A 27,597-nucleotide genomic window follows, 5' to 3' on the forward strand; every position below is an offset into this window, starting at 1 on the left:
TAATTTTATTACATAAATAAGATTTAAATTTATTAAATTTTATCCAATTAATTCTACTTAATGAGACTAAAATTTAATTGTTGTTACTCAAATTTAAGATGGTATTTATTTTCATAAAATTAAAAAAAAATATTTTCTAATTCATTGTATAATGTTAAAAAAATAAGTCAACTATTTGATAAAAAATTAGAATTAAAAGACAAAAAAAAATTCTAAAAACCAAGCCTTAGCATATGCATGGCATTGTGTTTATGGGTCAACTAATCAAACTTAAAAACGACAATTTTGGAAAATGGTTGTTTACCAAACACTTGCTATGTTGGGATTGAATGATATTTATAGCCATTAAATCCAGCTTGCCATCGAAGGGTTTGGTCACTAAACTATCATTTCCTCAATGCTCCATTATTTGAACTAGTAGTTGTTTATGGTTATTATTCATTCATTTGATAATATATATTTTCTCAAGAAAAAAATTAATTTATTGCCCAAATTATCTTTTTTTGTGGGCATCTCTAATACTTTAAAATTTTCACTTTAAAAAGGTCGGGATAGAGTTATTTTATGTATAAAATTTATTCTCGGGTATGGTCATAAAAAAAAATTAGATCATTAACAAAAAGGCTCATTTTAAACCATCATGAGATAAGAAGGAAAGACTAATACATTGGGTTTGAACTATTCTTAATGGCAAAATCAAATAAATTAAAATTGTAGTAAAAAAAAAAATAAGTCGTTCTACAGGGCCCGATAAACTTACCGAGCGTCTTACAAAAAGAGGGCAAAAAGACAAAATTTTCCCATGCTGGCTCGTCTCCCTTCCATGGTCGCCGCCTCGCCATCGCGCCTCACTGCCATACCGCCGTCACCTTCGCCTCCTTGTCGTCGTCGCCTCGCCGACCATCGCTAGCAGCGACGGTCAGTGAGGCGAGGCGAGGGCAGCGACGGTCATGGAAGAGAGACAAGCGAGCAGGGAAAGAGCAGTAGTGGCCCACTTTGCAAAGTGGGCGAGGGCAATTTTGTCTTTTTGTCCCCTTTCGATAACCCGGTCGATAAGTCTATCAAGCTCTCTAGACTTTTTCAAAAAAAAATAAGGGACATATGAGAAGTTGCAAAGGAAAGAAAATTGTGGCAATTATGAAGCTAAAAGTCATATGCATAAAGAATATTTATTGCCTAATAAGATAATATGTTTGAATGAACAAATAAAAACTATTGAAAAAAAATAAGAAGGAAGGAAGAAGAAAATATTGAGTTCTGTTTTAAAACTCTCTCAATCTTGCCCATGATTTTTCTCTCTCTTTTTTATTCATAGAGCACGCGGTTTGAGTCTTTCTTCTTCTCCAGTGTCAAGATATGTGATTGTAATGTGTAGTCATCAAATGCTTGATAGAAAATAATGATCTAGACTTGGACTTGGACTTGGTCTTGTTTTGGGAGTTTACTGGACTGCAATAAAAGAAAAGGAAATAAAACTTTAGACAATTGACATTTGAATACTTGTCTCAGAAGAAAGATGGATTCAATTAAGTTAGCCAAATTGTAAAGCATAAGGAGAAGGATGGATTCAAACTTAAATTATATAAAAAAAAAAATTAAAGAAACTTGAGATTCAAAATGTCAAAACAATTAATAAACACCCAATGGAGACTCTTACCTCAAATGAAGTAACAATAAACTAAACTGAGGTATTTGCTGTGGTACTTGTGAAATTGTAAAGCATAATACTGATTTTTTTCTTTTTCAATTTTGAAAAAAAAAAAACGCTGCTTTGTATAAAAAAAATCATCATATGACGTTATCTCTGATATAATTTTGAAAAAATTTAACTTATAAAAACTTAATCACGTGCTATCCAAAATCATCAACATTTACCTAATTTTTCCAAGAAAGTTGAAAAGAGAAATGATTATTGAAAAGATGGAGGAAGGAAAACTAGAAGCATCAAATACATATCAAATTTTATGAATCAAACCACACAGAGGGGACGGGAGATGAGAAAAATTATTAGATGGAAAGGGACGGAAAAAGAGAGAGAAATTGAAAAAGAAGGGGGGGGGGGGGGGGGCAAATGAATCGAGTTGGGCATTGATGTTCCTTAGGGATGAAGATGAATATGGACGCTTAATCGATGGGTACTATAGTGGACAGGAGATTGCTGTCTCCATTGCTCTGCCTCTGTATATTCACTGCACCAAGGACGCCCCCAAAGCGGACAAAGATTAGAAGCGATGATGACGAGGGTTTGCTTTTGACGTTTTAGATGATGTTAACCCGATCAGCTGTCCACGCCCGCACCATATTCTATTCAAACTAAGCTGCTACCCAACGACTCGTTTGAATTTGGGTTCGCTTTCAATTCTCTGTGCAATATCCTTAAATCTTAAAAAGGAATGGATTGAATAGCTTAATTTTGTCGCTTGTATTCCTAAAGGTCAACCTAAAATTGACACCACAGGATGCTTATGAATCGACTTGGCTTGAGTTTGATATAACTCCGCGGCCCAAATCAATCTGGTTTATAGTTTTAGCTAAAAACCCGACAAAATTATAAAACAAAATCAATCCAGTGACACCAAAATATTCATAAAATTACTTTCACAAATAACATTCCACAAAATGAGCCATAGCACTCGATAATACATGTGGCCCGCCGCGGGGGCCCCGGGGGGGTGTCAACAATCTCAACCAGCAACAACTGTTAAATAAAATTTATTTATGGTTTTAGATGTATTAAAAAAAAAGCAATTGTGTGGATAAGGGGTTTATATTAGTAATAGAACCATCTAATCCGAACACATCTTGATGACAATTAGTGAAGGTGAAAAAAAAAAAAAAAAAGAACCCAGAACTAAACCGGGCAAAAATAAGAACCCAAATCGAACAACACCACCACCCCCCCCCCCCCCCCCCCCCCCCCCGCGATAACATTGTTCCTATTTCAATATCTGGCCTACCCAAACTCATGACCACCTGATTATGATAGAAGGACAAAATCCCACGGCAGCCAAAATGGTTTGAGATTCTTATCGTCTTATCCCAAGTCCCGACAAGCAAACCAAGGCCAGCCGAGAGACATAAACGGGCTGGGAAACACGCAGGGAAAAGAGCCCAGGGCTGCTGTCCCAAAAGCATATCCCCTTTGCTATCCAGCCAATCAAATGTCGTCACATTATCTATTTTTAAATAATAATTTTTTTAAAAAAATTATAAAATCAAACTAAAAAATTATAAAATTAAATAATAACATATATATAATCAATATATGTCATTTATAATTTTTTAATTTAATTTTATAATTTTTTTAAAAAAATTACTATTTAAAAATAGGTGATTAACAGCATTTGGTTGGTGTATAACAGAAAACATGCTTTTGGGACAGCAGATCTGGGCTCAGGGAAAAGGGGCAGCGGCAGGTCGTACTTGTCCCCCAAAATAACTGGGGTAATCAAAACTCAAGACTAGCTAGCTTCCCCACGCTGCCACGCATGCATGTTGCCATCTATAACACTCACTACTTGCGACTCACCCATACAAAACAAAATGGTGCCCATACAAATACAGCTAATTACGTTTCTCGCCTTCTCTTTTCTGTCCGTATCTTCCAAATCCCTAATCAGATGTCACAGCAACTTGTATTCCGCAAAGACTCCAAAATCTGTACCCAAATTTCCAACTGCAGAGAATTTACACAATTGGTGACTATGGACTAAAGACTTTCGGGCTCAAGTAATAGAACTTGTGAATATGTGATGAGTGCTATTTCTATACATTCAACAGACTCAAGATGAGCCAGAAAAGAAGCAACTTGATCATATAACTTGCCAAAAGGTAATAAATATGAAATGCATAATGAAGGACGTTTATATGTATATGCACAGTATATATGTATATGCGATATAAATTTCTATGTAAACAATGGCTTCATCAGCTCACATCGGACTTCCAGACAGGGAGATGACCCTCCCGTGGACGGGGGTCTACCTTCATCAGATAATGGGATGAGGTAATCAAACATGAAAATAAAATAAAGATGAATTGAACTACTAGGGCAAACACATTAAAGAGTTCTCAACCCTGGAAAGGTGAAATAAGCTTACATATGCTCTGTTAAATTCTGGGAAGAATGTAAAAGAAAAGTTTCCTCAACAGACTTGGACATATTTGATTTTCCATCAGGCAGTACCGCACTTTACCTCGGTTGGTACGACCACCTAGTACAGGGAGAGAAACAAAAGGAGAATCAGTAGCAGCAGAAAAAGAGATCTCCACCGGTGGACAGCTTCTGTATCATGGCTTGTGAATCTTGAAGCCAAATACCCTGGGAACATAGCTCTGTGCAGCCTTCTGTGGTTTGAGATGCCCATATGTCATCAGAAACAGGTGAGGAAATGTAGTTCCAAAGTAAGCTCCATCAATGTCTTGGCAAAATCAAGGAAATCCATCAGCTGTAAAATGGTGATAATTGACGGACAACACGACAAGGTTGGGCCAGCTACATGAATTTTAGAGTTCCAACTACATCTATACATGGCAATATTCTCTGTAAAGTCATTGCATTATGTCATATCTAAGAGATTCCTACCAAGTTTTCTTTAGTCTTCCTCTCTTTCTTTTGCTACAAATTTTATCCATTTCATCCGCCCATCTCATACTTGCTTCTATTAGTCTTCTTCTCACATGCCCAAACAATCTTAATCTTGATTCCCTCATCTTATCTTCAATTGACACCACTCCATCCTTATCATATAAGATTTCAGTTACTATTTCGTTTTTTCTTATATGGCCATGAATCTAATATGAAATTCTGATCTCAACTATAATCATATTTGTTAATGTCATTGACCTCAGTTGATGTATAGAACAAAAGATTAACATGTTATATGGACGTATTACTCCAAAAGAAGTGAAGCTAGACAAAAAATAAAAAATGGTAAATAGTTAAAATTATATTATATGCTAATAAAAATATGAGAGGCAGCGGCATTCAATTGTTAACAAAGTTATCCACTGTGATCCTTAAATCATAAAGGATGCTTGACAAATGGAGACGCACTCTAGTGCCTATTAATATTTATAAGAACAATGAGATATTCATATTTGTGGAAATTATAAAGGGATCAAACTAATGAATCACACCCTAAGACTTTGGGCGAGGGTGATTGAGCAAAAGTTCAGAAAAAAAGGTATCCAGAAGTTAATTTGACTTCATGTCTAGTAGGTCAACAATAGAACTTACATGCTGAGGCATCTATGGAAAGATCAAAAGACAGTTTATAGATTTAAAACTTATGACAAAATCCTCCAAATTCTTATGAAGGATTTCAGAGATGAAAAGAGTCAAAATTACTTATATACAAGTTAATATATATTTGTATCATGGAGCAACATGTCTTAAAACTTAAAAAGATACCAAGACTTCTTCAATTACAATTGGATCACTCAAGGATTTGCATCAATCCCTTATCCATTACCCTAGTAATGAGTGAGCTCACTAAACACATCCAAAATGAGGTGCCCTAGTGTAGGCTATGTGTAGAAGACATTGTTTCGGCAGATGAGGGGAGAGAGAGAGAGGGGGGGAAAAAAAATACACAAACCATAAATGCTAAGCTCTAAATATGGACGAAAGCCTTAGAATTTGAAGGTTTAAGTTGAGTAGATAAAAAATTGAAAATATATGCAATACACGTTTAGTTAAAATATCAATGTGGAGGATGTTATGGTCAGACTTGAAAATCAAAACACTCCAAGAAAAGACTGTCACGACTTCAAGTGTAGATTAGGCATAAGATATTACATGTATTAGTTAGTGGTTGCACCTTACTGATTTGTTGGTTTGTACTTTTACCTAGAAAGCAAAGCCCATAGATAGGCTATAACCTAGAGAATTAGTCATATTGTGGAATCATAAACTAATTTTTTCTCTCTAATTTCCCTCCCAACTCTCCGTTCTCCCTCTCGATCTCCTCCATTCTCCCTCTATTCTTGTTGTCTCCCTCCATTTCTGTCTAATTCTTCCCCATACTCTTCTTAATTTCCCATCCAAACCCTAGGTTGTGACATTTGGTATCAAAGTCACCCCGGTTCTCGACTGTGATTCCAGTGAAAGCAGTTAGGATCAATCACTGTAATCCATTGGCCCACACTTCCTGGCATGATTCCAAGCAGAGTAGTTGATCCCTTGAAGGCGAAGCGGAGAAAACAATTATTGACTGAAACGAAACTGATCAAGTCACAGGAGGCGATTCAGAAAGCTGAGCTAGCGGCAATTCTCAGGCCATTGCTCAATCGTGACACTGTTACTTTCCGACGCAATGAATCCTGGTCAATCTTGTTCAAAATTGAAAGTTGAAGTGGTCAGGCAATAGTCAGTTGTGAAGTGGAAGCAGAACTGGAGGATTGTTGATCTGCATGCAGACCATTGGCGATTGCTGATTGATCCAGAGCAATTGATCCTAATCCAGTGACAAACTCAGTCATCTTAGATCTCAGTGTCAATCAATTCAGGAAATAGTTTCAGATCAATTCAGCACGTCCCGAAGCAGAATACAAGAGATTCTCGAGCAGCTGGTCTCGGTAGTTGAATATGATAGCGGCGATATCGTGAGGCAGTTCTGCTGCTGTTAATTGAGTTAGCGTTGTGCGATTTTGGATGAGCTAGATTAGAGCAGAGATATAGCTGGAAATCACACTTGCAGGAAGTGGGATTAGAATCGACTTTCTTGATTCCTCAGGAGACTGCAACAGAGCAGTTCCTTGGCCGTTGACTCCTTTTGCTCTAGTTAATCAAGGTCCAGAATTGAAGGCGGAGCAGATCCAAATCTCAACGAATTCCATTTGAGACGGAATTAGGTTGGCAGAACTTGAAGCCACTAAGGACGTGGACTAGGTTTACCGGACCAAATTCAGGTTTCTGTAGGAATCTTTAGAAGCTGTTATAAAGGAGAATTTGCAAGGACTTAAACTGAGAAGATGGATACAGGAATTGCGAATACTTGGGTCAGAATTGACAGAAAATTGAAAGGTCCATCAAGAAAGTTTGATGAATTTTTTATAATGTTTACTAAGAAGGATCAGGTCCGAGATGAGAGTTACAAAGAGAAGCTTAACAACTTGAAACAAGAGAGCTCGATTATGGAGTACCTAGTCAAGTTTGAGAAATTAAAAGCACTGGTGCTCAATTCCCATCCAACCTTAACTGAGTCTTATTGTGTATCAAAATTCATTAATGGTCTTGACGATGTGTTAAGGCCTATGGGAAAAATGATGTGTCCTGCCATGGTACAACAAGCAACTGAGAATACTAGGCTACAGCACAGGAAGCCATTTGTAGAAAGTATGGGCTACCGCCTAAAAGTTATCTTAGAGCAGCCAACAAATTGAAGGAACTTCTAAGGCTGCTAATCAAGTAGTGCAAGAAGCTGATGAAGCATTGAAAGGGGAGGATTGCGAGGAAGATAGTGTTCATGCAGCTAGTGAGGGGTATGAGGCTGATGAGGTCATGAGAATATGAATAGTAGTTGCAAGGAATGAGGAAAAACCTGATTTGGATCAGACAATTCAGGATGACAAGAAGGGATTGGTAATTGCTTAAGAAGTTATTGAGGTTCTACTGGAGGAAAAATCTACTGAAAGTGTGCCTTTGGCGTACACCAACAACCAGGAAGAAAAAGATGTTGTCGGGAACAAGACTCTTGCTGTCTAGATTATTCAGATTTCAATTGGAGAGTTGCAGCATCAAATCAAGTTTTGGCCTACAAAGAAGTTTGAATTCCTTTTCACGATTGGAAATGATATGGTTGCAAGAATAAAAGATCAATTGGAACTAATTTCAATTGCAATAGGGAAGAGGTGGATGGTTAGATTTGGTGTTGCAACAAATCATAGTACAGTTACTGTTGAGGCAAAAGAAAAGGAAAATAAGAGAAAAGAACAAGAAAATGCGAAGAAGAAACCAGATAGTGAAGATGGGAATTGGATGAAGAAACAACGGCTTAATTTTAATAAGTTTCTTCGGGACAAGAAACCTCTCAAGGAAAGAGGATTGTCACGATCCCAAGGGTAGATTAGGCATAGGATATTACATGTATTAGTTAGTGGTTGTACTTTACTGCTTTGTTGGGTTGTACCTTTACCTAGAAAGCCTATAAATAGGCTGTAACCTAGAGAATTAGTCATATTGTAGAATGATAAACTGAATTTCTCTCTCTAATTTCACTGCCAATTCTTTGTTCTCCCTCCATTTCTATCTAATTCTTCTCCATACACTTTTCAATTTCCCATCCAAACCCTAGGAAAACCCTAAGTCGTGACAAAGACCTATTCAAAATCTTGGATCAATCGTCCAAAACAGTTGAGAAATTATTGGGAATGCTACCTTTATAATTAAGGTAAAATGCTTTTTTTTTTAAAGTACATCATGTTTCATGTGATAGTAAAATCATATTAAAGCTAAAGGAGAATTTCATTAGAAGATCACAAGACCAGCTTCTTATGTGGCACAAAATATTGGGTAGTAAAGCACTAACATGTGCAAAATCTAAGCTTAACAGGTACGCAAATGTTATTCTAGAGTTGCAACCATACAAAAATTGATAAGACTTAGAAATTAGTTTATACATCATAAAATTGGAATGGCTTCTTCCTTCTTGTTGGAAGTTTGCACAAATTAAGTCTTAAAGTCAGAATAAAGACATTAAAAAAATCGGAAGTTATGTTTTATTTTATTTTTTTAGAAGCCATTGTAACAATAACTAATCACATAACGATTAGTACTGACTTTTGACCTCAAATTAGCTAGGAATATGCTCAACCCACACCGACATGCTTTCATACTAATCTTTCCTGAGGTGCATCCAACTACAACTAAAAAGCTCAACAATCTAGATTGTTGACATGGAAACCCAAAATGGTGGATATTGAAACTGAAAAGATGCCATTCATATAATGGTGGACAGAGAATTCCAACTACCAATATCCAGATCTTATTTCCAAAACATTGTTTCTATGGGCAAACTAGGATAATGCTTATGTATTCCCAACTCTCTTTTCCAGATGCAATGTATATGAATAAGTTTTGTGTAGTACTCCACAACAAATAAGCTAAATTACTTATTCATCTTATTCTGACCTACCTAGTTGAGACTATAAAGTCATAAAAGCATACACTAATGAACTGCAACCAATTACTTTAGTGCAAGAGCCAGATATTTACATCTTACCTATGTGGGTGAGTTACCAAAGATCAGTTGTAAATTATCAATGAATACGGCTCACAAAAGATAGCTTGATTTCCCTTAAGAATCTACAACCATAATATCCCAACATTTCAGACCATAAAGAAGATACTGATAACCAGTAACAGCTTTAATATTAAACACAATAAGTAGAAAGATAGCAGGGATACTGAAAAGTGTATTCTTAATGAGAGTCAGTCCCCCACCCTTTTGACAAGACAAGTATTTGTGTCAACAATCCGTGATATCAATAAATCACTCCGTGCAAGATTGGGATTGATTGTCAACGCCAATCCCAAATTTCCTATTCTATTGATGGATCCAGTTTCCTATTCTATTGATTGATTTCTTTCTCTAGATTAGGAATGTATCTTATGAATATTGTTGTTTCTTTCCATCTTTTGATTTGCATCCTAAATTGTATAGTTTCCGAACTTAGATTTAGAAACTTTCTTATTTAGTTTTTAGGAACTTCCTAACTGAACAGGAAGATCTACTATTTAACAGCATGTATCCCATTGATTTGAATAAGATTGAAGGATTATTTCTCACTTTTTTGACATGGTATCAGAGCCTGGATAATAGTCACCGTTTCTTTGGAATTATTGTGGCCGTCTTCCGCCTTTAATCTATTTTTTTTTTTTTTTTTTATCAATCTTCAATCTTTCGGACATCATGTCCACATCACAAAATACCCAAGTTGATGGGGCTGATTTCAGGAGCACTAGCACAACAGAAATTCCGTTTGCTGGAAATAACGGTGGAAGCTTTGAAGGAGACTTACCAAGTCTTCAAGTGGCTTACCGGTTAAATGGTAAGAACTACTTGAGGTGGTCCCAGTTAATTCGAACGTTTCTCAATAGAAAAAGGAAATTAAGTCATTTGGAAGGGACCGGACCTAAAGAAAAAGATCCAGCATTTGCAACATGGGATGAAAAGGATTCCCTAGTGATGTTATGGTTATGAAATTCCATGATCCCAGAAATTAGTGACACGGTAATGTTTCTAACAACAGCCAAAGAAATTTGAGAGGCAATCAAGCTCACATACTCCAAGGTTCGAGATGCGGCTCAGATCTATGAAATCCAGGCAAAGGTGGCAGCCACAAAACAAGAGACCAAATCTGTCACTGAGCATGCAAATTTATTGCAAACTTTGTGGCAAGAGTTGGATCATTACTAGTGTCTTAAAATGAAGCGTGGTGAAGATGCAGCTTTACACAAGAAGTTTGTGGAGAAAGAGCGGACATGATCTCCTAGCTGGCCTGAACATGGAGTTTGATGCGGTAAGGGTGAAAATCCTTGGTAAGGAGGATGTGTCATCTTTAAACGAGGTTATTTCTATTGTTCGTGCAGAAGAAAGAAGAAGGGGTGTCGTGTTGGAAACTGCTCTAGTGGAGGCGTCAGCCTTGGTATCTTTGAATACTCATGGTCAAGGTAAGGGACAAGAGAAAAAGAAGGCTATGGATTGGGATACTTTATGGTGTACCTTCTATAAAAAAAACCTAGGCACACCATAGAGAGGTGTTGGAAGCTCCATGGAAAGCCCCCCAAGAATGGGTCACTAAAAAATCAAGGCCAAGTGTACATGGCCAATGATCACTAGCAATCAGACCAGAAGGGATCTGAACAAGGAGACACCCTGGAGTTTAATCAGGCAGAGATTGAAAATTGAAAATTTTCTTAGAATCTCTCGAAAAAGGGACTGCAAAAGGGGGTGCTTGCTCTCTGGTTGTCACAGGTATCTCTTCTAATTCTCTTGCTCTATATGCTTCTGAAAAAAATCCCACTACCTCTTGGATTTTAGACTCGGGGGCTACGGATCACATGACACCTTTTTCTCATCACTTTACTACCTATAGCCCTTGTTCTAGTTCCCGAAAAATGCACCCTAGCTAATGGTTCTTTAACCACTATTGCTGGCCAAGGAGATGTTATTCTTAATAAACATCTCACCCTCAGAAATGTGCTCCATGTTCCCAAACTATTTACTAACCTGGTCTCCAATGTTATGTTTTATCCAACCCATTGTGAGATACAGGAAAAGGGCACGAGGAAGAGGATTGGGCTTGCTAAAGCTAGGGCTGGGTTGTTCTACCTTGAGGGATCTGATGGACAAGACACACAAGGGCAGATTCCTCCTGTGTCATGCTTTGTTCAGTCCAACAAGGATCTAATATGGCTAGACCATTACAGATTTGGTCATCCTTCATTTTTTACTCTTAAAATGATGTTTCTAGAATTGTCTAGGAGTCTAACTGTCAACAGTTTCCATTGTGTTGTGTGTGAGTTTGCAAAACATAAGAGAGTTTCTTTTGCTCCATCTAATAAAAGGACTAGTTCTCCATTTACCTTAATTCACATCGATATTTGGGTCCCTCATCAGTTCCTAATATTTCTGGAGCAAGGTGGTTTGTTGTCTTTGATGATGATTGTACTAGAGTAATATGACTATATCTTTTGAAAACTAAGGCTAAAGTTAGTAATATTTTTCTTACATTCCACAATATGATTAAAAAGCAATTTGGGATAGGTTTCAAAAGGGTTAGATTAGACAATGCCAAAGATTTTTTCTATCAATCCCTCTTTGTTTTTTTCCAACAGAAGGGTATCATCCATGAATCATCTTGCCCTTACACTCCTCAACAGAATGGAGTGGCCGAGAGGAAAATTGGGCATCTTCTTAATGTTATTCGAGCACTTTTATTCCACCATAATGTTCCCAAACATTATTGGGGAGAAACAACACTAACAGCCACATTTCTTATCAACGGGCTGCCCTTTCAAATCCTTGGATCTTGTAGCCCAATTCAATTGTTAACCAAGTTTTTTCCTGACTGCCATGTGTCTAGTCAAGGGTTGAAACCTAAAGTATTTGAGTGTCTCATTTGTCCATATTCCAACTGTTAATAAGGATAAGTTAGATCATCGAGCTTTAAAATGCATGTTTCTTGGGTATTCATCTACTCAAAAGGGCTATTGGTGCTATCATCCCTCTACAAAGAAATACTATGTGTCAGCCAATGCCACCTTTGTAGAAGAAGAATCCTTTTTTAGTAAGTCCCAATCCTCATATCAAAGTCCACTTTTTATTCCTGATGATCATGATCTGTCATTGTTTTCTCTACCAACCACTGGTCCAAAGGACTCACGAGCATGACATTGGAAGAGCCTATCCCAAGTACTCCTTGGCCATTACAGGTATACTCAAGGAAAAAATGGTTGGCTACTACTACGCAGGTCACAAAATCTGACTCAAACCATACTCCTGAATCTGACAACACCAACAACACCATCAGCTCACCTTACACATCATCAGGAAACCCCATTGTTGAGCCTCTCATTCCTCATGATGCTAACTCTATATCCCATGTTAACCCTACACCCAAACCAGCATCCTCCAACAGTGATCTTGATTGGCCTATTGCCCTTAGGAAAGGTACTAGGGCTTGCACTAAACTCCCCTTACATTTGTTCCTCTCTTATTCCAGATTGTCATCCCCTCGCAAAGCCTTTCTTACCAACCTTCATACCATTCCTATTCCACAAAGTTTTTCTGAAGCTATAGGGAATAAGCATTGGAGAGATGCTATGGAAGCTCAGATGGCAACCCTAGAGAAGAATCGGACATGGGACCTTGTTTCATTGCCCAAAGGGAAACATCCAGTAGGCTGTCGTTAGGTGTATACAGTCAAATATAAATCTGATGGATCTTTGGGTCGTTACAAGATCCGATTAGTAGCTAAAGGATATACTCAAGTATATGGAGTCAATTATTTGGACACTTTTTCCCTTGTTGCTAAGTTGAACACAGTCTGTGTCCTTCTATCCTTAGAAGCTAACCTAGGCGGGCAATTGCATCAATATGAGGTCAAGAATGCATTTTTGCATGGGGATCTTGAAGAAGAGGTTTACATGGATCTACCACCCGGTTATGACTCCCAAAATCAGGAAAATGTGGTTTGTAAGCTTAATAAAGCCCTATATGGCTTAAAACAGTCCCCACGGGCATAGTTTGACAAGTTCACAAGGGTAATGCTTGGACAAGGATATCGGCAAAGTCAATGAGATCATACTCTCTTTGTTAAACATTCGGCCGTAAGAGGAGTAACCATACTTATTGTCTATGTTGATGATATTGTAGTTACAGGCAATGATGAGGAGAGCATGCATAGACTAAAGGAATGCTTAATCAGTGAGTTTGAAATAAAAGATTTGAGATGTTATAAGTATTTCTTGGGCATAGATGTGACACACTCAACATAAGGTATTTTTATTTCCCAACAAAAACATATCATTGACCTTCTAATTGAGACTAGAATGCTAGGGTGTAAGGCAGTAGACACCCCCATTGACCCAAATCATAAGTTGGGAGAAGTTTTAGGAGATGATGTGATTGACAAGGGATCCTATCAAAGGTTGGTTGGAAAGCTTATCTATCTAGCTCATACTCGGCCAAACATAGCTTATGCAGTGGCAGTAGTTAGTCAATTCATGCACAACCCTAGAGAAACTCAATCTATCAGATACTTCACTACTTAAAGGGGACACCTGGGAAAGGATTTTTGTTTAAGAAACGAGGAACTATGACCCTTGAAGCCTACACTGGTGTTGATTATGCAGGTTTTGTTGTGGATAGGAGGTCTACCTCAAGTTATTGCACTTTTCTAGAGGGCAATCTTGTCACATGGAAGAGCAAAAAACAAAATGTGGTGGCTAGGTCAAGTGTAGAAGCTGAATTCTGATCAATGGCCTTAGGAGTGTGTGAATTGTTATGGTTAAAAATCTTATTGGATGATCCAAAGGTTCAATGGCAAGATCCTACGAGACTTTATTGTGATAATAAGTCAACAATAAGTATTACTCACAATCCAGTTCAACATGACAGAACCAAGCATGTTAAAGTGGATAGACATTTCATTAAGGAAAAATTGGATAAAGGGCTGATTTGTACTCCATATGTCTCCTCAAATGATCAATTGACAGATATGTTAACTAAGGGATTACCTTTAGCAGTGTTTCAAAGGTTTGTATGCAAGATTGGAATGGAAGATATCCACTCCCAATCTTGAGGGGAGTGTCAACAATCCGTGATATCAATCAATCAATCAATCCGTGCAAGATTGGGATTGACCATCAACGCCAATCCCAAGTTTCCTATTCTATTGATTGATTCCTTTCTCTAGATTAGGAATGTATCTTATGAATGTTGTTGTATATTTCCATCTTTCAATTTGTATCCTAAATCATATAGTTTCTTGTTTAGTTTTTAGGAACTTCCTAACTGAACAGGAAGATCTATTATTTAACATGTATCCCATTGATTTGAATAAAATTGAAGGATTATTTCTCACCTTTTTTGACAATTTGCCTTTTACAAGATGCCAACCTCAATTCACACTGAGTTCAATCACACCATCCCAAACGCTATTGATAGAAGTAAATGTAAATATTTTTATGGCAAAAATCCCACATCACAACCATGGAAATATGCTAGACCTGTATATTATTAACGTCTCCCACCACAATATTTCACTTCACATATATTAATCTTAAATCCTAACGTGGCCTTGAAACACAAGATATTGCTCCAAAAATTTATGAACCTTTTGGAAAGATTGCAAAACATAATTGCATTTTCAGCAAATAAAATATGCAAAACTATCAAACTAACTCCAACCTTATTTCCCACCCCAATAAAGATCAATCCACCCCAATTTTTCAGCTTTAAAAGTTAATTGACTCAATGCCTCCATAACCATTATAAAAAGGAAAGGGAATGATGAATCTCCTTGTCTTAAACCTATGGTACTGTTAAGAAACTTCACATGCACTATTAGTTAACAGTCTTAACACCAAAAATTTACTGCTGATAGACAGAACTTAATTCATGAAGACCATATAGCTCCAAACCTCATTCTATCCATAATATAAAGTAAGAAATTCCAAAGAATATGGCCAAAAGCCTGTTCTGAATCCTACTCATGTATCAGACTGAATGTCACCCTTCTGGTTTAGAGTCCATGCCTTGTCACCAAAATACCATCAATTATCTGTGACCTCTCACAAAAGCATAGCCAAAGCATTTCATTTTCCATGAAAATAACTACTGCAAATCAGGGGTTTATTTGCCAACAAGAAGGGTTAGGTTAGGGGTGTTCAGTAGACACTAGTGCCATGTACCTGCTGTTAGTTTTGATTGAACCTTTTAATAGCATGTGCATGGTTGTACTTAGAGGTTAGCCAGCAGTTGTACCTAGAAGGTAGCAGCCTTTAGTTGTACTTGATTTGAATATTTGGCAGCCCTATTGGCGCCAAATCACTGCTTCTTGGATCAGTATATAAGACTGATCCAGCATAATTCAAGGCATCGAAGAGTATTATTCAGAAAAATCTGGTTTCTATCTCTCAATTTCCCTCTCTTTCTCTCAGTTCTCCCTAAACTCTCTCTGTCTCCATTCTTCCTGAATTCCTTCCCCATTTCTTCGGATCAATCTCCCTCAATTCCTTCAAATTATCTCTTAAAACCCTAGGTTAAACCCTAGGTACATGACAACTAAAAACCCCTTAACAGAACCATTGCAACCTCCATAGATTGGGTTTGTTTAGTTTCTCTGAGTTTCTTGATTCAGTTTTAGGTCTCAATATTGGCAAACCATATTAGATTGACTAGGATCCCCACTTGTTAATCCAAAAAAATATGCGACCCAATCCAATGCATATATGCTGTTATGTCCAATTCCAAATTACGAGTTTATATCAGATTGATTTTGGCTTGTTGAACTCTTGAATCCTACTCTAACAAATAACAAAATATCTCTCAATCTCAGGTGACATTATTCTTATACAATGTAATGATGTTTGAAATTATTCACTATCTTTCATATTGTACATACAAAGTAGAATAAAATATGATAGGTGAGCATTTGAAAAAAAAATTATTTTTTATTTCCAAGTTAATTTAATAGCAACTTATCAGATTATACTATCTTCATATCAATATATCAAATTTCTCCCGTTTAACGACATAAAATTTTAAACATTTTGATGCATGTGATGGATATTACTTGGTCCTACAATCCCCCCCCCACCCCCCCCCCCCCCAAATAATATTTGCAATTTAACCATAATTTTGTACTTAATGAGGCAGAACTGCAATTCCAACACAAATAAGATGGTTCTATTTGGTCCCAGTGGTTCAATGGCTTGATTTTGAGCCCAAAACCAGGGAAATGTCCCAGTTTAGCTCAATTCTAAAACAGAGAACAGCTGAACCAACCCCAACCCATGAACACACTTAGCAATGGCTGTCACAAAAATGAAGTGAGCTGAGTAATTCATATAGCAAAAGGATACTGCCTTGGTACTTGGATCGAGGGTAGTAAATGTCTTCGCATCTAGGGCAATAAATTTTCACAGTACTTGAACGCGGTATATCTGATTGGCCAACTGGTAGGCAGGGTTGTCCACAACAGTAAACTCTTGGGCATCTCCCAAAATCATAACTTTTATACTTCTCCAACTGCAGATTGTAATGCAAAATATTAACCAAGACAATAAGAATGAGGGGAAAAATGGTAGCAATGACCTAATTTAGACTATTACCATTGCTGCCATTCCCTTTGTAGTCAAAATGTACCGAACATGTATCAGTCCATACAGCATCTCTGCTGCTGATTCAATCAGTTCGTTCTGTTCTTCAGTAAACATGTCACCTAAAAATGTCCATACATAGCAGGAAAATGCTCATCAGCAAAATAATTGTCCCTTAGAAGAGAGGAGTCTTATTTATTATCAATATTGATCAAGCCAACAAAGAGGACAACAAAAAGGGATAGAAAACATCATGAATGCAGAGTTTGCATAGATAACTGAACGGAGTTATTTTATTACTCTTGTTATTTCGTGTATCTTCTGGGCAGTCACTATTACTAAACGCAAGTGAATATTTCATTCAAGCTGCTCTAAGTTGTGATTTGTTACTTAAATTTTCACTCATTAGAGGAAGCTAAAAAAACTTGGGGGAGAACTCTTGGGCATATATACTTGGGTTATAAAGGGTTTACAGAAGATATACTTGGGTTATAAAGGGTTTACAGAAGATATGGCATAGACAAAAATGATTAGCAAGCTAGAATCCATGTAGCTCAACCTAGTGGCATGGTTTGTTGTTTGTTGTAAATCAAGAATTTCCAAATCAGATGTGCACAATAACGTATGCCAAAATAATTTGACTCTACCACCCCATCACACAACTACAATAGCCTTCAAGTTTCAACAAAGACATTGAACTGTCTAACAGTATTGGCATCTGCAAACCTCGCAGGAGCTCCAGTTAACTCGCACTGGATGGATTACACTGATTCCATTGGCTTGAGAAAAAGTAAGCATTTCATTTTATCAAGATCTTTAAGACTAGACATCTGCCACCAAGTTGGCCCAGATTTGACAAAGAAATATCTATCAAATTTCAGTTCCATTTTCTATAAGTAAATCATATAATGGGCCAATAAGAAAAGCATTAAGTCACATGTAAGAACAAAATATAACGATATACTCTGAGGAGGTGGTGGTTGCTGTACAGTATACATTATCTTTACTGCATATTCAATTATTGATTATAGTACATGTTATAATTGGATTTAAAGGCAAACAGCAAATTATTTTTGAGAAAAAAAAGTAAGAAACAAGAGATTGGATTGCAGAAGGTGAGACAAACTTAATGTGGAATGAGAATGCTACCACAACTCAAAACACAATAAAAGCAATTTTTGGAGAGTCAAAAAGAAAAAGCTTCAAATCAAAAGAAGGCATGATAGTGGAGTGAAAGGTACAAGAAAAAATACTGACCAAGAAAACTTACTAGAGAACTTGGCACATGTTTTCATGAGAAAATTGAAAAATCATATTTTAGCTTAAAAAAAGAGGCTACAGCCATCAGTGAAGCAAGGTCAAAAACTTATGAAAAAGTACACAACCAATCTGACACACAAAAAAAAGGTGCAAAAAATGTGTGTGTGTGTGTCGGCTAAACTCAAAGAAAGATGAATAAAGTATTTAAGCCAAATAAAGTGCAAAAAAATGAGGGACCAAAAGGTATTGGTATATGAATAAGCGATGGAGAGATGAGTGGAGTATTTCTTGAAGCTATTCAACAAATGTAGAAAAATAAATACTAGGACATGTTAGTAATTGAAAAAAAAATGAAAATTATATGTTCGATTGAAAAATGAAAGGAGTGAGCAAGCCAAAAAATATGAAAAAGGGTAAAACAATTAGACTTGATAATATCCCTATAGAAGTATGGAAATGCATGGGAGAAGATGGTATTTTGTGGTTAACGAGTTTATTCAATGTGATCCTTACATCAAGGTAGATACCTGACGAATGGAGAAGCACTTTATTGCCTATAAAAGAACAAATACAATATTCAAAATTGTGAAAATTACAAAGGAATCAAGCTAAACTATCAAAATTTAGGCGGTTTAGTTGGGGAAAATGTCTTCTAGTTTTCAATTTTCCATAAAAATTTTGAAAATCCTGTTCAATTGTTAGAAGTACAGAAGACTAATTTGAACTCCCATGAAAATACACACACGCACACACACATATATATATATAGAAAATTGGAACATATTGAGGGGGGGGAGGTGTTTTTCTCTTGTGAAACTTGTGTTAGACAATGAGATGGAGATGATTTAGAATTTTGTGGGAAAATGCTTTTCCAAATTGCCAAATTTTTAGAAAAAAAATTGGACAATTCATTTAGGAGTTTTCCAAGTTCAGTTCAGTTTTAGAGAACTGCATTTTTAAAATCTCTAATTTTTATTTAGAAAATTTTTGTATTTGAACCATAGTTCTGAAAGGTGCGAGGCGCAGCAAAGCGCAAAAGGTCCTAGAGCCTGAGGCACGAGGAGGCCCAAGAGGCGAGGCGCGCCTTTGCGAAGCGAGGCGCACCTTTTAGGAAAAAAACTCAAAATCTTGTAAAATCATAAACAACTATCAAATTATCAATAATAACACATTCATATCATTCATGATTCATTATCTTCAAATTCTATAAACTAACAACATCAAAGTTAATTCATTCATCATGCAAATTCTAAACTAGAAACATCATCAAAGTTCAAACTTAAAGTCTCAAACTTTACCAAGTACCAATTATAATGTAAAGTTCTAAACAAACACATAAACACTATAAGTCCACAATCAATATAAAGAACTTACAATATGAAATTATGAATATAGGAGAAGACGTGGGTAGCCTTAGGCCCTTAGCAGCTTCAACTTGAAGAGCTCAAGAGCAGATGAGAAGAGAGGCAAGGAAGAGAGGAGAAGACCGTGGGCAGACTCGGCAAAGGAGAATAGAAGAAGAGGGCGCGGCTAGAGACTGGAGAGGAGGCAGGCGCTGCTGGAGAGTGGAGAGGAAAGGAAGAGGAAGATCAAGGGGTCGCGGCTGGAGAAGAGAGGAAGCTGGAGAGGAGAGGAAGAGAGGAGGCAGGCGCGGCTGGGGCTAGAGAGGAAGAGGAAGAGGAAGATCGAGCAAGCAGCGAGCTGGAGAAGAGAGGAAGAGAGGAGGCAGGCGCGGCTGGGGCTAGAGAGGAAGAGGAAGATAGGGCGAGCTGGAGAGGAAGAGAGGAGGGGGTCGCAGCTGGAGAGGAGAGGAAGAAGAAGATCGGGCGAGGGCGAGCTGGAGAGAAGAGGAAGAGAGGAGGCAGGTGTGGCTGGGGCTAGAAAGGAAGAGGAAGATCGGGCGAGCTGGAGAGGAAGAGAGGAGGGGGTCGCAGCTGGAGAGGAGAGGAAGAAGAAGATCGGGCGAGGGCGAGGGCGAGGGCGAGCTGGAGAGAAGAGGAAGAGAGGAGGCAGGCGCGACTGGGGCTAGAAAGGAAGAGGAAGATCGGGCGAGCGAGCTGGAGAGGAGAGGCAAGCGCGGCAGATGCTATAGTCGGGAGGAGTGAGGAGCGAGCAGCGAGCTGGAGAGGAGAGGCAAGCGCGGCTGGATGCAGTAGGGAGGAGAGGCAAGCGCGATTGGGCTGCAAGATTTAGTAGAAGACCTCAGTTTCATGAGGCGCGCCTCCCAGCGCCTAGGCGCGCAAGGCGAGGGCCTCGCCAAAACCGCCTTGTCTCGACCCAGGCGAGGCGCCAAACTGGCGCCTTAAGGCGCCTCGCGCCTAGGCGCGCCTTTGATAACTATGATTTGAACAAGATATCTAATTTTCTATTTTTGTGGAGTAATTTCCTGAAAAACTGGGGATGTTTTCAACAACTAAACAGCCTCTAGGAGAGGGTAATTAAATAAAGGATAAGAAGATAAACCAAGGATTCTGAAAATTAATTTACCTTCATGTCTGGTAAGTCAAAAAAAAAAAAGTACATACTTGTTGAGACGCTTGATGGTAAGATCAAAATAACCAAAAATATTTATGTATATGTTCATAAGAAAAAATAATAACTTATGAAAATATTCCAAAGAAATCTTACGGAAGGTTTTAGAGAAGCAAAGAGTCTAAATTACTTATAAACAGATTATTAAAGAAATATATCATGGAGTAAAAACATGCATTAGAACATTGAAGAAGATATTGAGATTTTCTCAATTACAATAGAATTAAATTGAAGCGATAGATAAACCCACTAAACACATACAAAAAGAGGTGCCTTGGTCAAATGACATTGTCTTGATGGATGAGGAAGATGACATGAATACTTTACTTGAGATACGAATACCTTAGAATCTAAAAGCTTTAAGTTAAGCAGATCAAAAACCAAATATATAAAAAGGTTTAGTAGAAATATAAATATAGAGCATGTTATAGTGAGACTTTAAAATGAAATCATTTTAAAAACCAAAAAGATCAATTCAGCTAATTTGAATTAATTGTCTAAAAAGATAAGAACATTCAGGATGTTAGCTGTAGAATTAAGGAAAAATAATTAAAATGAAGCAAAGCGTCTAGTGTATTATGTAATAGTAGAATCCTATTAACACAGCATGTCAGGAAGTAAAATAACAGTTACAAAATATAAGCACAACAGAGATGAGGATATGGTAGGCGTGCAACCATAGAAGAAAGGATAAAATTAACAATGAAGTTACAAGTCACAAGGTTGGAGTGGCTCCTGATGAAGATGAGACATCTGAGATGAGAAAAAGATTGATAAAAGATCTTGCAAAAAGAGTGGATGAAGATAAAGATGATTGGAGGCTAGAATTCATGTAGCCAACCTCACTTAGTGGAATAAAAGCTTAATATGTTGTTTGTCTAGTTAGTGTTATAGTACAAACTATAAATACACTGTTATCCAACCTTGTTCCAGCCCAAGGTTTGCCCCCCCAAAGTCCATAAACAATAGCACAATTGTAAGTGCAGAATTATCATGTCCACCTCAATTGACTAATATTTAGCTTACTACCATGAGAGTTTCATGTTTACAATTTCTTTGTTTTCACTATTTTCTGAACCGAAAATTCTGGAAACATTGGAAACATCTTTCTCATCAACATTTTTGTACAATTACAATTTCTGAAATCAACAAAAACATCTATTTGTTTTTTTCCTGAAATTTGGATATTTGGAGATGAATTCTCAAAAACAATTTTTATAACCAATTCATGTGTTCTTGAGTTCATTTAGCCCAAAACTACAAAATTGTTTTTGGAACCATACATAAATGGGACCTATTGACCTAACTTTTTTGAGAATCCCTATCCATTATGTTTTCTTGACAAAATAGATTCCTAAACTCTAGGGAAGTTGTTTGATTGCCTGTGATACTTCAAAGTTACAGAGTTTCACCACTAAGTTTGTTGCTTCCAGCCTTCTAATAACAAATGGATGCAAATCTAATTCGCAGATGCAATCTTAAGAAACGAGCTTGTCTAATCTAATTAAGAGGTTTATTCGTTAAAAAAAAAAGGCTTTTGAAGGAGCAGAGAATTCTATATTAAATATATAAAGTACTTCTAGATTCCCTTCTTATGTGGCCAAGAGAGGATTCCATTTTTTTTTTTGTATTTAATCCTTGCCTCTTTCACAGATGACATCATATTGTAGATAGATTTTTTACAAGGTTTGCCCCCTTTTGAGTGCTTCTGTGTATATATCTATACACAATTATCAAAAGGAGAAAGAAGAAATAAAGATCCATCTTCAACGTCATTGGCAATTGGCATCATAAAATGAATGAAACAAACTTAAGAAACATGTTCTGTGAATAAAAAAAATTTGGATGAAAAGTAAACACAAAACAGAAACATCCAAACTAGCAGAAACAAAGTAATAAATATTCTGCTGGCCTTCTTCTTGCTGTAACTTTGAAAAAAGAAAATACCAAGCCCTCAAATGTTTTTGGTCTATGTTCGATCTGTGCGCTAATTTTATTTATTTATTTATTTATTTATTTTAGTTTCACCTGTGGATTAGGCAATCCCTTCAATACTTCTAGCATTGAAGGTGTTCCTTCAATTCACAGCCAGTCCCAAACCAGATAAAGGAGGGGAGGGTTACATCAGGTACTGACAACAGCATATAACTCAGAAAATCAATCATTGTGAATTCTAGACAAATTTTGCTGTCTTTTCTTTCTTTTGTTCATATAAATATATTTACCCATTGGAAATACCAAAACAAAAGAAAAAAAAAAACAGCCCTTGCATGTTATCACACAAAAAGTGTTATAATTCTTTCATGGCACAAAACCTACATAAACAATCAGGCGCATTGTAAGCCAAGCATCTACTTGTAGAATTACAGGTTACAATGACATATCAAGATTGCATCATTACACTGCCATAATGGAACAGAGATTCTATTCCACCATGTACTCCCCTAAATTTGCCCAGTGTAGTTATTTGTGTTGGTAGATCTACATAAATGACAAATGAAAAACTGGATGCAGTTTCCAAATCTCCAAAAAATAGACTTTAGTGGCATCCAGCTTCAAAATAAATTGACTTGAATGCACACTGACGTACTTACCGTGAGAAGACTCAACATCCAGAATTAGATCCAGTGCATAATCATAATACGGAACTTGACTGCTCAACCCACAAAGATTGAAATCATCTTGGATGTATTCATCATCAACTTCACAGAAAAACTCATTCCCTCGCAAATTGCAAAACCATGAAATCCAAGATGTGTCATCCCCATCAGAACCACTGATATCAGACTCTTCGCTATCTGTTTCAGATTCCTCTGCAATATCAGCAAAGCAAATAAGATTAATTCCCATTAAAAGATTTAGATGTGAGGGCTAAATACACCCCATATCCAAAAATAATTTCAGAAAAGAATAGTAAAGAAAACCATTTAGATTTTGCCTCAGCATATTACTGTAGCAAAAGTAACAGCTCAAAAGTCCAAACACAAGAAAAAGGCAATATTTAAGGTCCCACCCTATAACTAAACACCAAAATGGTAATGAGCATAAGAAAAAGTATTATAGAAAAATAGAGGAAAAATAAGTAGGGGATAAAGTCTACGATCTCTATGTTAGAAGCAGTCCTCATCATCTCTGCCATATAAAAGAGATACAGGTTCAATTGGAACTTGAGGAGCACTCTTTCTTTTTATCATTTGGCAGAAAGGCAAACCACCGGATCTTCAGTCAGTACTGTGTAATATAAACTTATGACACTCCTAAATAATGTAGACTAAGGAGAAACATAGAGATTTTGGATGCAAGAAAATGGGTTCATGGTATGGAAGTATTGCAATATTAGTTAATGCGTCATGGGAATCAATTATAAGAGATGTACTTTGTTTCTTTACATTAGGAAACCCTGGAAAAGTAGCACATATTTCAAGCCCAACTTTATATATATATATTATATAGTTATATTTCATGACAGCTGAAGCTACTGTTTACTCTCAGTATTGTATTTAATATTGCTTTCTCAGACACTGCTGTGTGACACTTTTTATTATGTATCCACTTTTTAACAAGAGATATTAACCAAAATCAAGGCATCATAGTAATGCTCATGGAACCGAGTATAACACTGATTATCCTCATGAAATGTTGAGGTTAAGCTGAATCAAGCTCTGGGTTTTGTTGGGCTAGAGAATTCTCAATCCAAGATGTTAGGGATGCTAAAAATTCCACTAGCAACTAGAGCGTTATTCAAGTGCTTACTATGATAAAGAAATGAATGATTAAGTATGCATAATTTAAAGGATGCTCATCATAATGCATAATTTAAGTGCTCATTAGCATCATAATTTAAAGGGTGCTCATGCTCTCCACCCTCCCCCTCTCTCTTTGAGCTGTGCTTCCTTTAGGAGTGTGTGGTCTGGATAGTAGCTATACAGGTGATTTTGCAGTCCCCATCATTTTGCATCTTTGAAATAGGAATTGTCACTTACTAAGTTAATTCTTATCTCCTATCAAACAATGAGTATTGTTCTTGTGAAGCCTACCAAATTTACAATTTATAACAACCGATAATGGAGCCATAAATTAGAACACCATAACGCACCATAATAGCTAATACTAAACTGCAATATACGTAATGAGTCTTATAACAGCAGACCCAGCCGTGACTTCTGGTTCCACATAGAACTGGTTAATAATATAATTACATGTTCTACTCAAAAAGGAAAATGATAACTGATCCTAGAGATATTATATGTATTAATAATTTAGTATTAGCCGCATGCCGTAAGATGTGGACCAAATCTATGAACTTGCTACAAGGAACTGGACCATAATCACATAAGCAAATTACTACATGGAAGATCTACATTTTTGGTAGTAACAAAAAGTTGTTGATTCCCAAATTGGAAGCAAACAAAAAGATGAAGAAATGCATCCGCCTGGATTGCTTGACGGACCGCAGATACATCCATTCATCCGCATACTGCATTGTTTTCCAAGACCTAGGAAAGTCATCTATTCTGTTGCAATTGAAGAAGAAACTGAATTTCCATATTCCCAACATGCAGTTTCCCCTCATCAAAGAACTTCCAAATTGTATTTTAAAGAAGTTATCTACCTGCAAAAGGAACTAATGGAAGGATTGGTATTATACTTGCAGATGTTGTGCCTCCGGGACTGAGACAATAATAATAATAATTTAATGTTTCTGCTTCTTTAGTTGAAACCTTCCCCGGACTGATATTAGATATCAGGAATTGAATCCCAATTCTATCTAAGCTAGCAGGCTCTTGCCACCATGAGTGATCCAACATCATGCTAACAATATTCCCTCTCAAATAACAAGACTCACTATATTTCACTAACATTCTCTCAAAATGGACCAATTTTTTACCTTTTATTTCAGAATAGCCATATACATTAACTTATTTGGGAGAGGCAATGGTAATGGAATGGAATGAAAATATATGGAAACATTTTCCATCCATTCTTCTCAGAACCCCTATTTTTTGTGTCCCCCAAATTGGGGGATAATAAATGGAAAACTAAACTTTTGTGTTGACAACGTTAACCTATAGTTGTATAATTGTTCAAATTTTCCCTCGACTAAATAACACTCTATCTTTCCATTAAAAGAGTATTAATGGTCATTTGTTATTTAATATCATTCCATTTCTATGGCTCTCCCAAACAATGAAAAACATTTTTCTTTGCTTCCATCTCACACCCTCTCAAATGAGGAGAAACATTTATATTTCAGTCCACTGTCCACTCACTTCTATTCCATTGATTCAATGACTAACTCCCTCCAGAAAAAAGCCTTACACCTTGCTTGAGTGAGGGGTATGGAGGGGGGTGGAAGGCTCTTTCCCTTGTTTGGAAGAGAGTTCCATAATGGAATGGAAGGGGAAAGGTGGGAGGGTACATGCCCCTCTCATACCTCAATTTTCCTTAGACCACAATTTGGGTGTAGGGAGAAGGAAGTAAACAGATTAATAAATACTTTTAATGTTTCACTATTTCCCTTATTATTACTATTGTTCCTAGTAATTTAATTTGAAAGTGAAGGATATAATGTCATTTTATTTTTATTACTTTACCAGTCTGTTCTCTTCCATTTCCCTATTCAAACAAGGTTATATTATGCTCGTTTGCATTCCATTCTTCCCAAACAGGGAGAGAGTAACAACATTTAGGTTAATCCCCCTACCATTCCATTCTATTATGTACTGTTCATCACCTACCCCACCCCTCTCTCGGTCAAAGCCTTGAGCAAGGCAACAGAAGCATGTGGACGTGATGGGACTGCTTCTTCTTTATCAGATATTTAACCTACACCAACAAACAAATTAGAAACTCTGCATCCCAACAAGTTTCAATTTGGTCCTATAACAACTATCGAACTTCTAACACCAAATCTCTACAAGAATCAGAGGCATCTAGCTATAAACAAAAAAGCACTCCCTGATCAAAAACAAATAAGCAAGATTCAGTAGCTTATCCAATATTATAGCATCCCAAAAAGTAGTGAAAAATAAGATAACAGAACAAACCATCAGAGCATTTGTTCTTGGCAGTGAGAGTGGACGTCGACCGAGTGTCGCGGTGATCGAGCTGCTGCAACTTGCCGCCAGCAGAAGTGGACGGCATCGACAATCTCTCTTTGTCCTTGCTGCTGCTGTTCAGCCCCCTCGAAGTTGACGGCGACGACTTCTCCAAGTGCTTATCCAACGCGTCATTGATCCGCTTCCGATCCAATGGGCCGCTGGTGATCTCCGACTTCGAAGATCCGCCTCCTCGATCTCTATACATAGCTTCCTATATACGTGTATGTATTAAATTTCGAGAGCTAGAGCTGTGTCTGGAGATCTCGAAGACGTTCGTGGCGCATCGCGTGAAGATTCTCGAAGGGCTAAGAGAGAAATCGGAGTGAAAAAGGCTTGGATTTGGAAAGAAGAGAGAAGAGGAAATGTGAACAATTAGAGAGGGAAGGGCTGGAGAGAGACGGTGAAAACTAGGGTTTCGACCACATGGAGGAAGGGATAGACAACACGTAGCTCCCTTCGTATCTCTCTCGCTATCGGTTCCTTGTTGCTGATTCCTTTGAGAAAAGATCGGTTTAATTACACCTCAAGGGATTGTAACCTGGGCTTAATTCACATTTTACCAAAGTCAAATGTATAAAATCGTTTTTGTACTTTTCATAGAAAAAAAATATTTTTAACTATTCAAACAAATTAATTACACTCTATAGCCATTTTTATGTAAGATACCAAAAATACTCTTAATGAAATTTTAAAATAGAAAACCTTACTGTTCTTAGTTTCATTTACCAAAATACTCTTATCTCTTTCATATAACCTTTATTCTCTCTCTTTTTTCAAAATTCACGTTACTCTCTATCTTTCCATTGTCAAACTATCCAAACTTAGTTATTCTTCATACATTCAATCTTTTTGCTTGTTGGGTCATTCAATCTT

The 27,597-nt window shown here is 37.0% G+C and overlaps 1 protein-coding gene across 1 annotated transcript; it reads right to left on the reverse strand.

Annotated features, from left to right (window-relative positions):
* Positions 1–4,017: 4,017 nt before the first annotated feature.
* On the reverse strand, positions 4,018–27,223 carry LOC127802427 (putative casein kinase II subunit beta-4). The gene is made up of 5 exons (XM_052338228.1): positions 26,671–27,223; positions 23,218–23,436; positions 16,844–16,953; positions 16,595–16,760; positions 4,018–4,421 (listed from the first exon to the last, which is right to left on the reverse strand). The coding sequence occupies exons 1-5, from the start codon at positions 26,927–26,929 to the stop codon at positions 4,291–4,293; spliced, it is 885 nt and encodes a 294-aa protein (XP_052194188.1). The 5' UTR covers positions 26,930–27,223; the 3' UTR covers positions 4,018–4,290.
* Positions 27,224–27,597: the final 374 nt, after the last annotated feature.

Source organism: Diospyros lotus, chromosome 5, assembly GCF_014633365.1.
Source record: "Diospyros lotus cultivar Yz01 chromosome 5, ASM1463336v1, whole genome shotgun sequence".
Taxonomy (NCBI): Eukaryota; Viridiplantae; Streptophyta; class Magnoliopsida; order Ericales; family Ebenaceae; genus Diospyros; species Diospyros lotus.

Bases quoted from the DNA above. Each gene is read 5' to 3' on its own strand.
- LOC127802427 (XM_052338228.1), bottom strand. From the start codon at position 26,929: ATGTATAGAGATCGAGGAGGCGGATCTTCGAAGTCGGAGATCACCAGC. The intron at 16,761-16,843 runs GTAATAGTCTAA...TACAATCTGCAG, and splicing joins CAAAGGGAATGGCAGCAATG to TTGGAGAAGTATAAAAGTTA. The intron at 4,422-16,594 runs GTATCCTTTTGC...GATTTTGCCAAG, and splicing joins TCGATCCAAGTACCAAGGCA to ACATTGATGGAGCTTACTTT.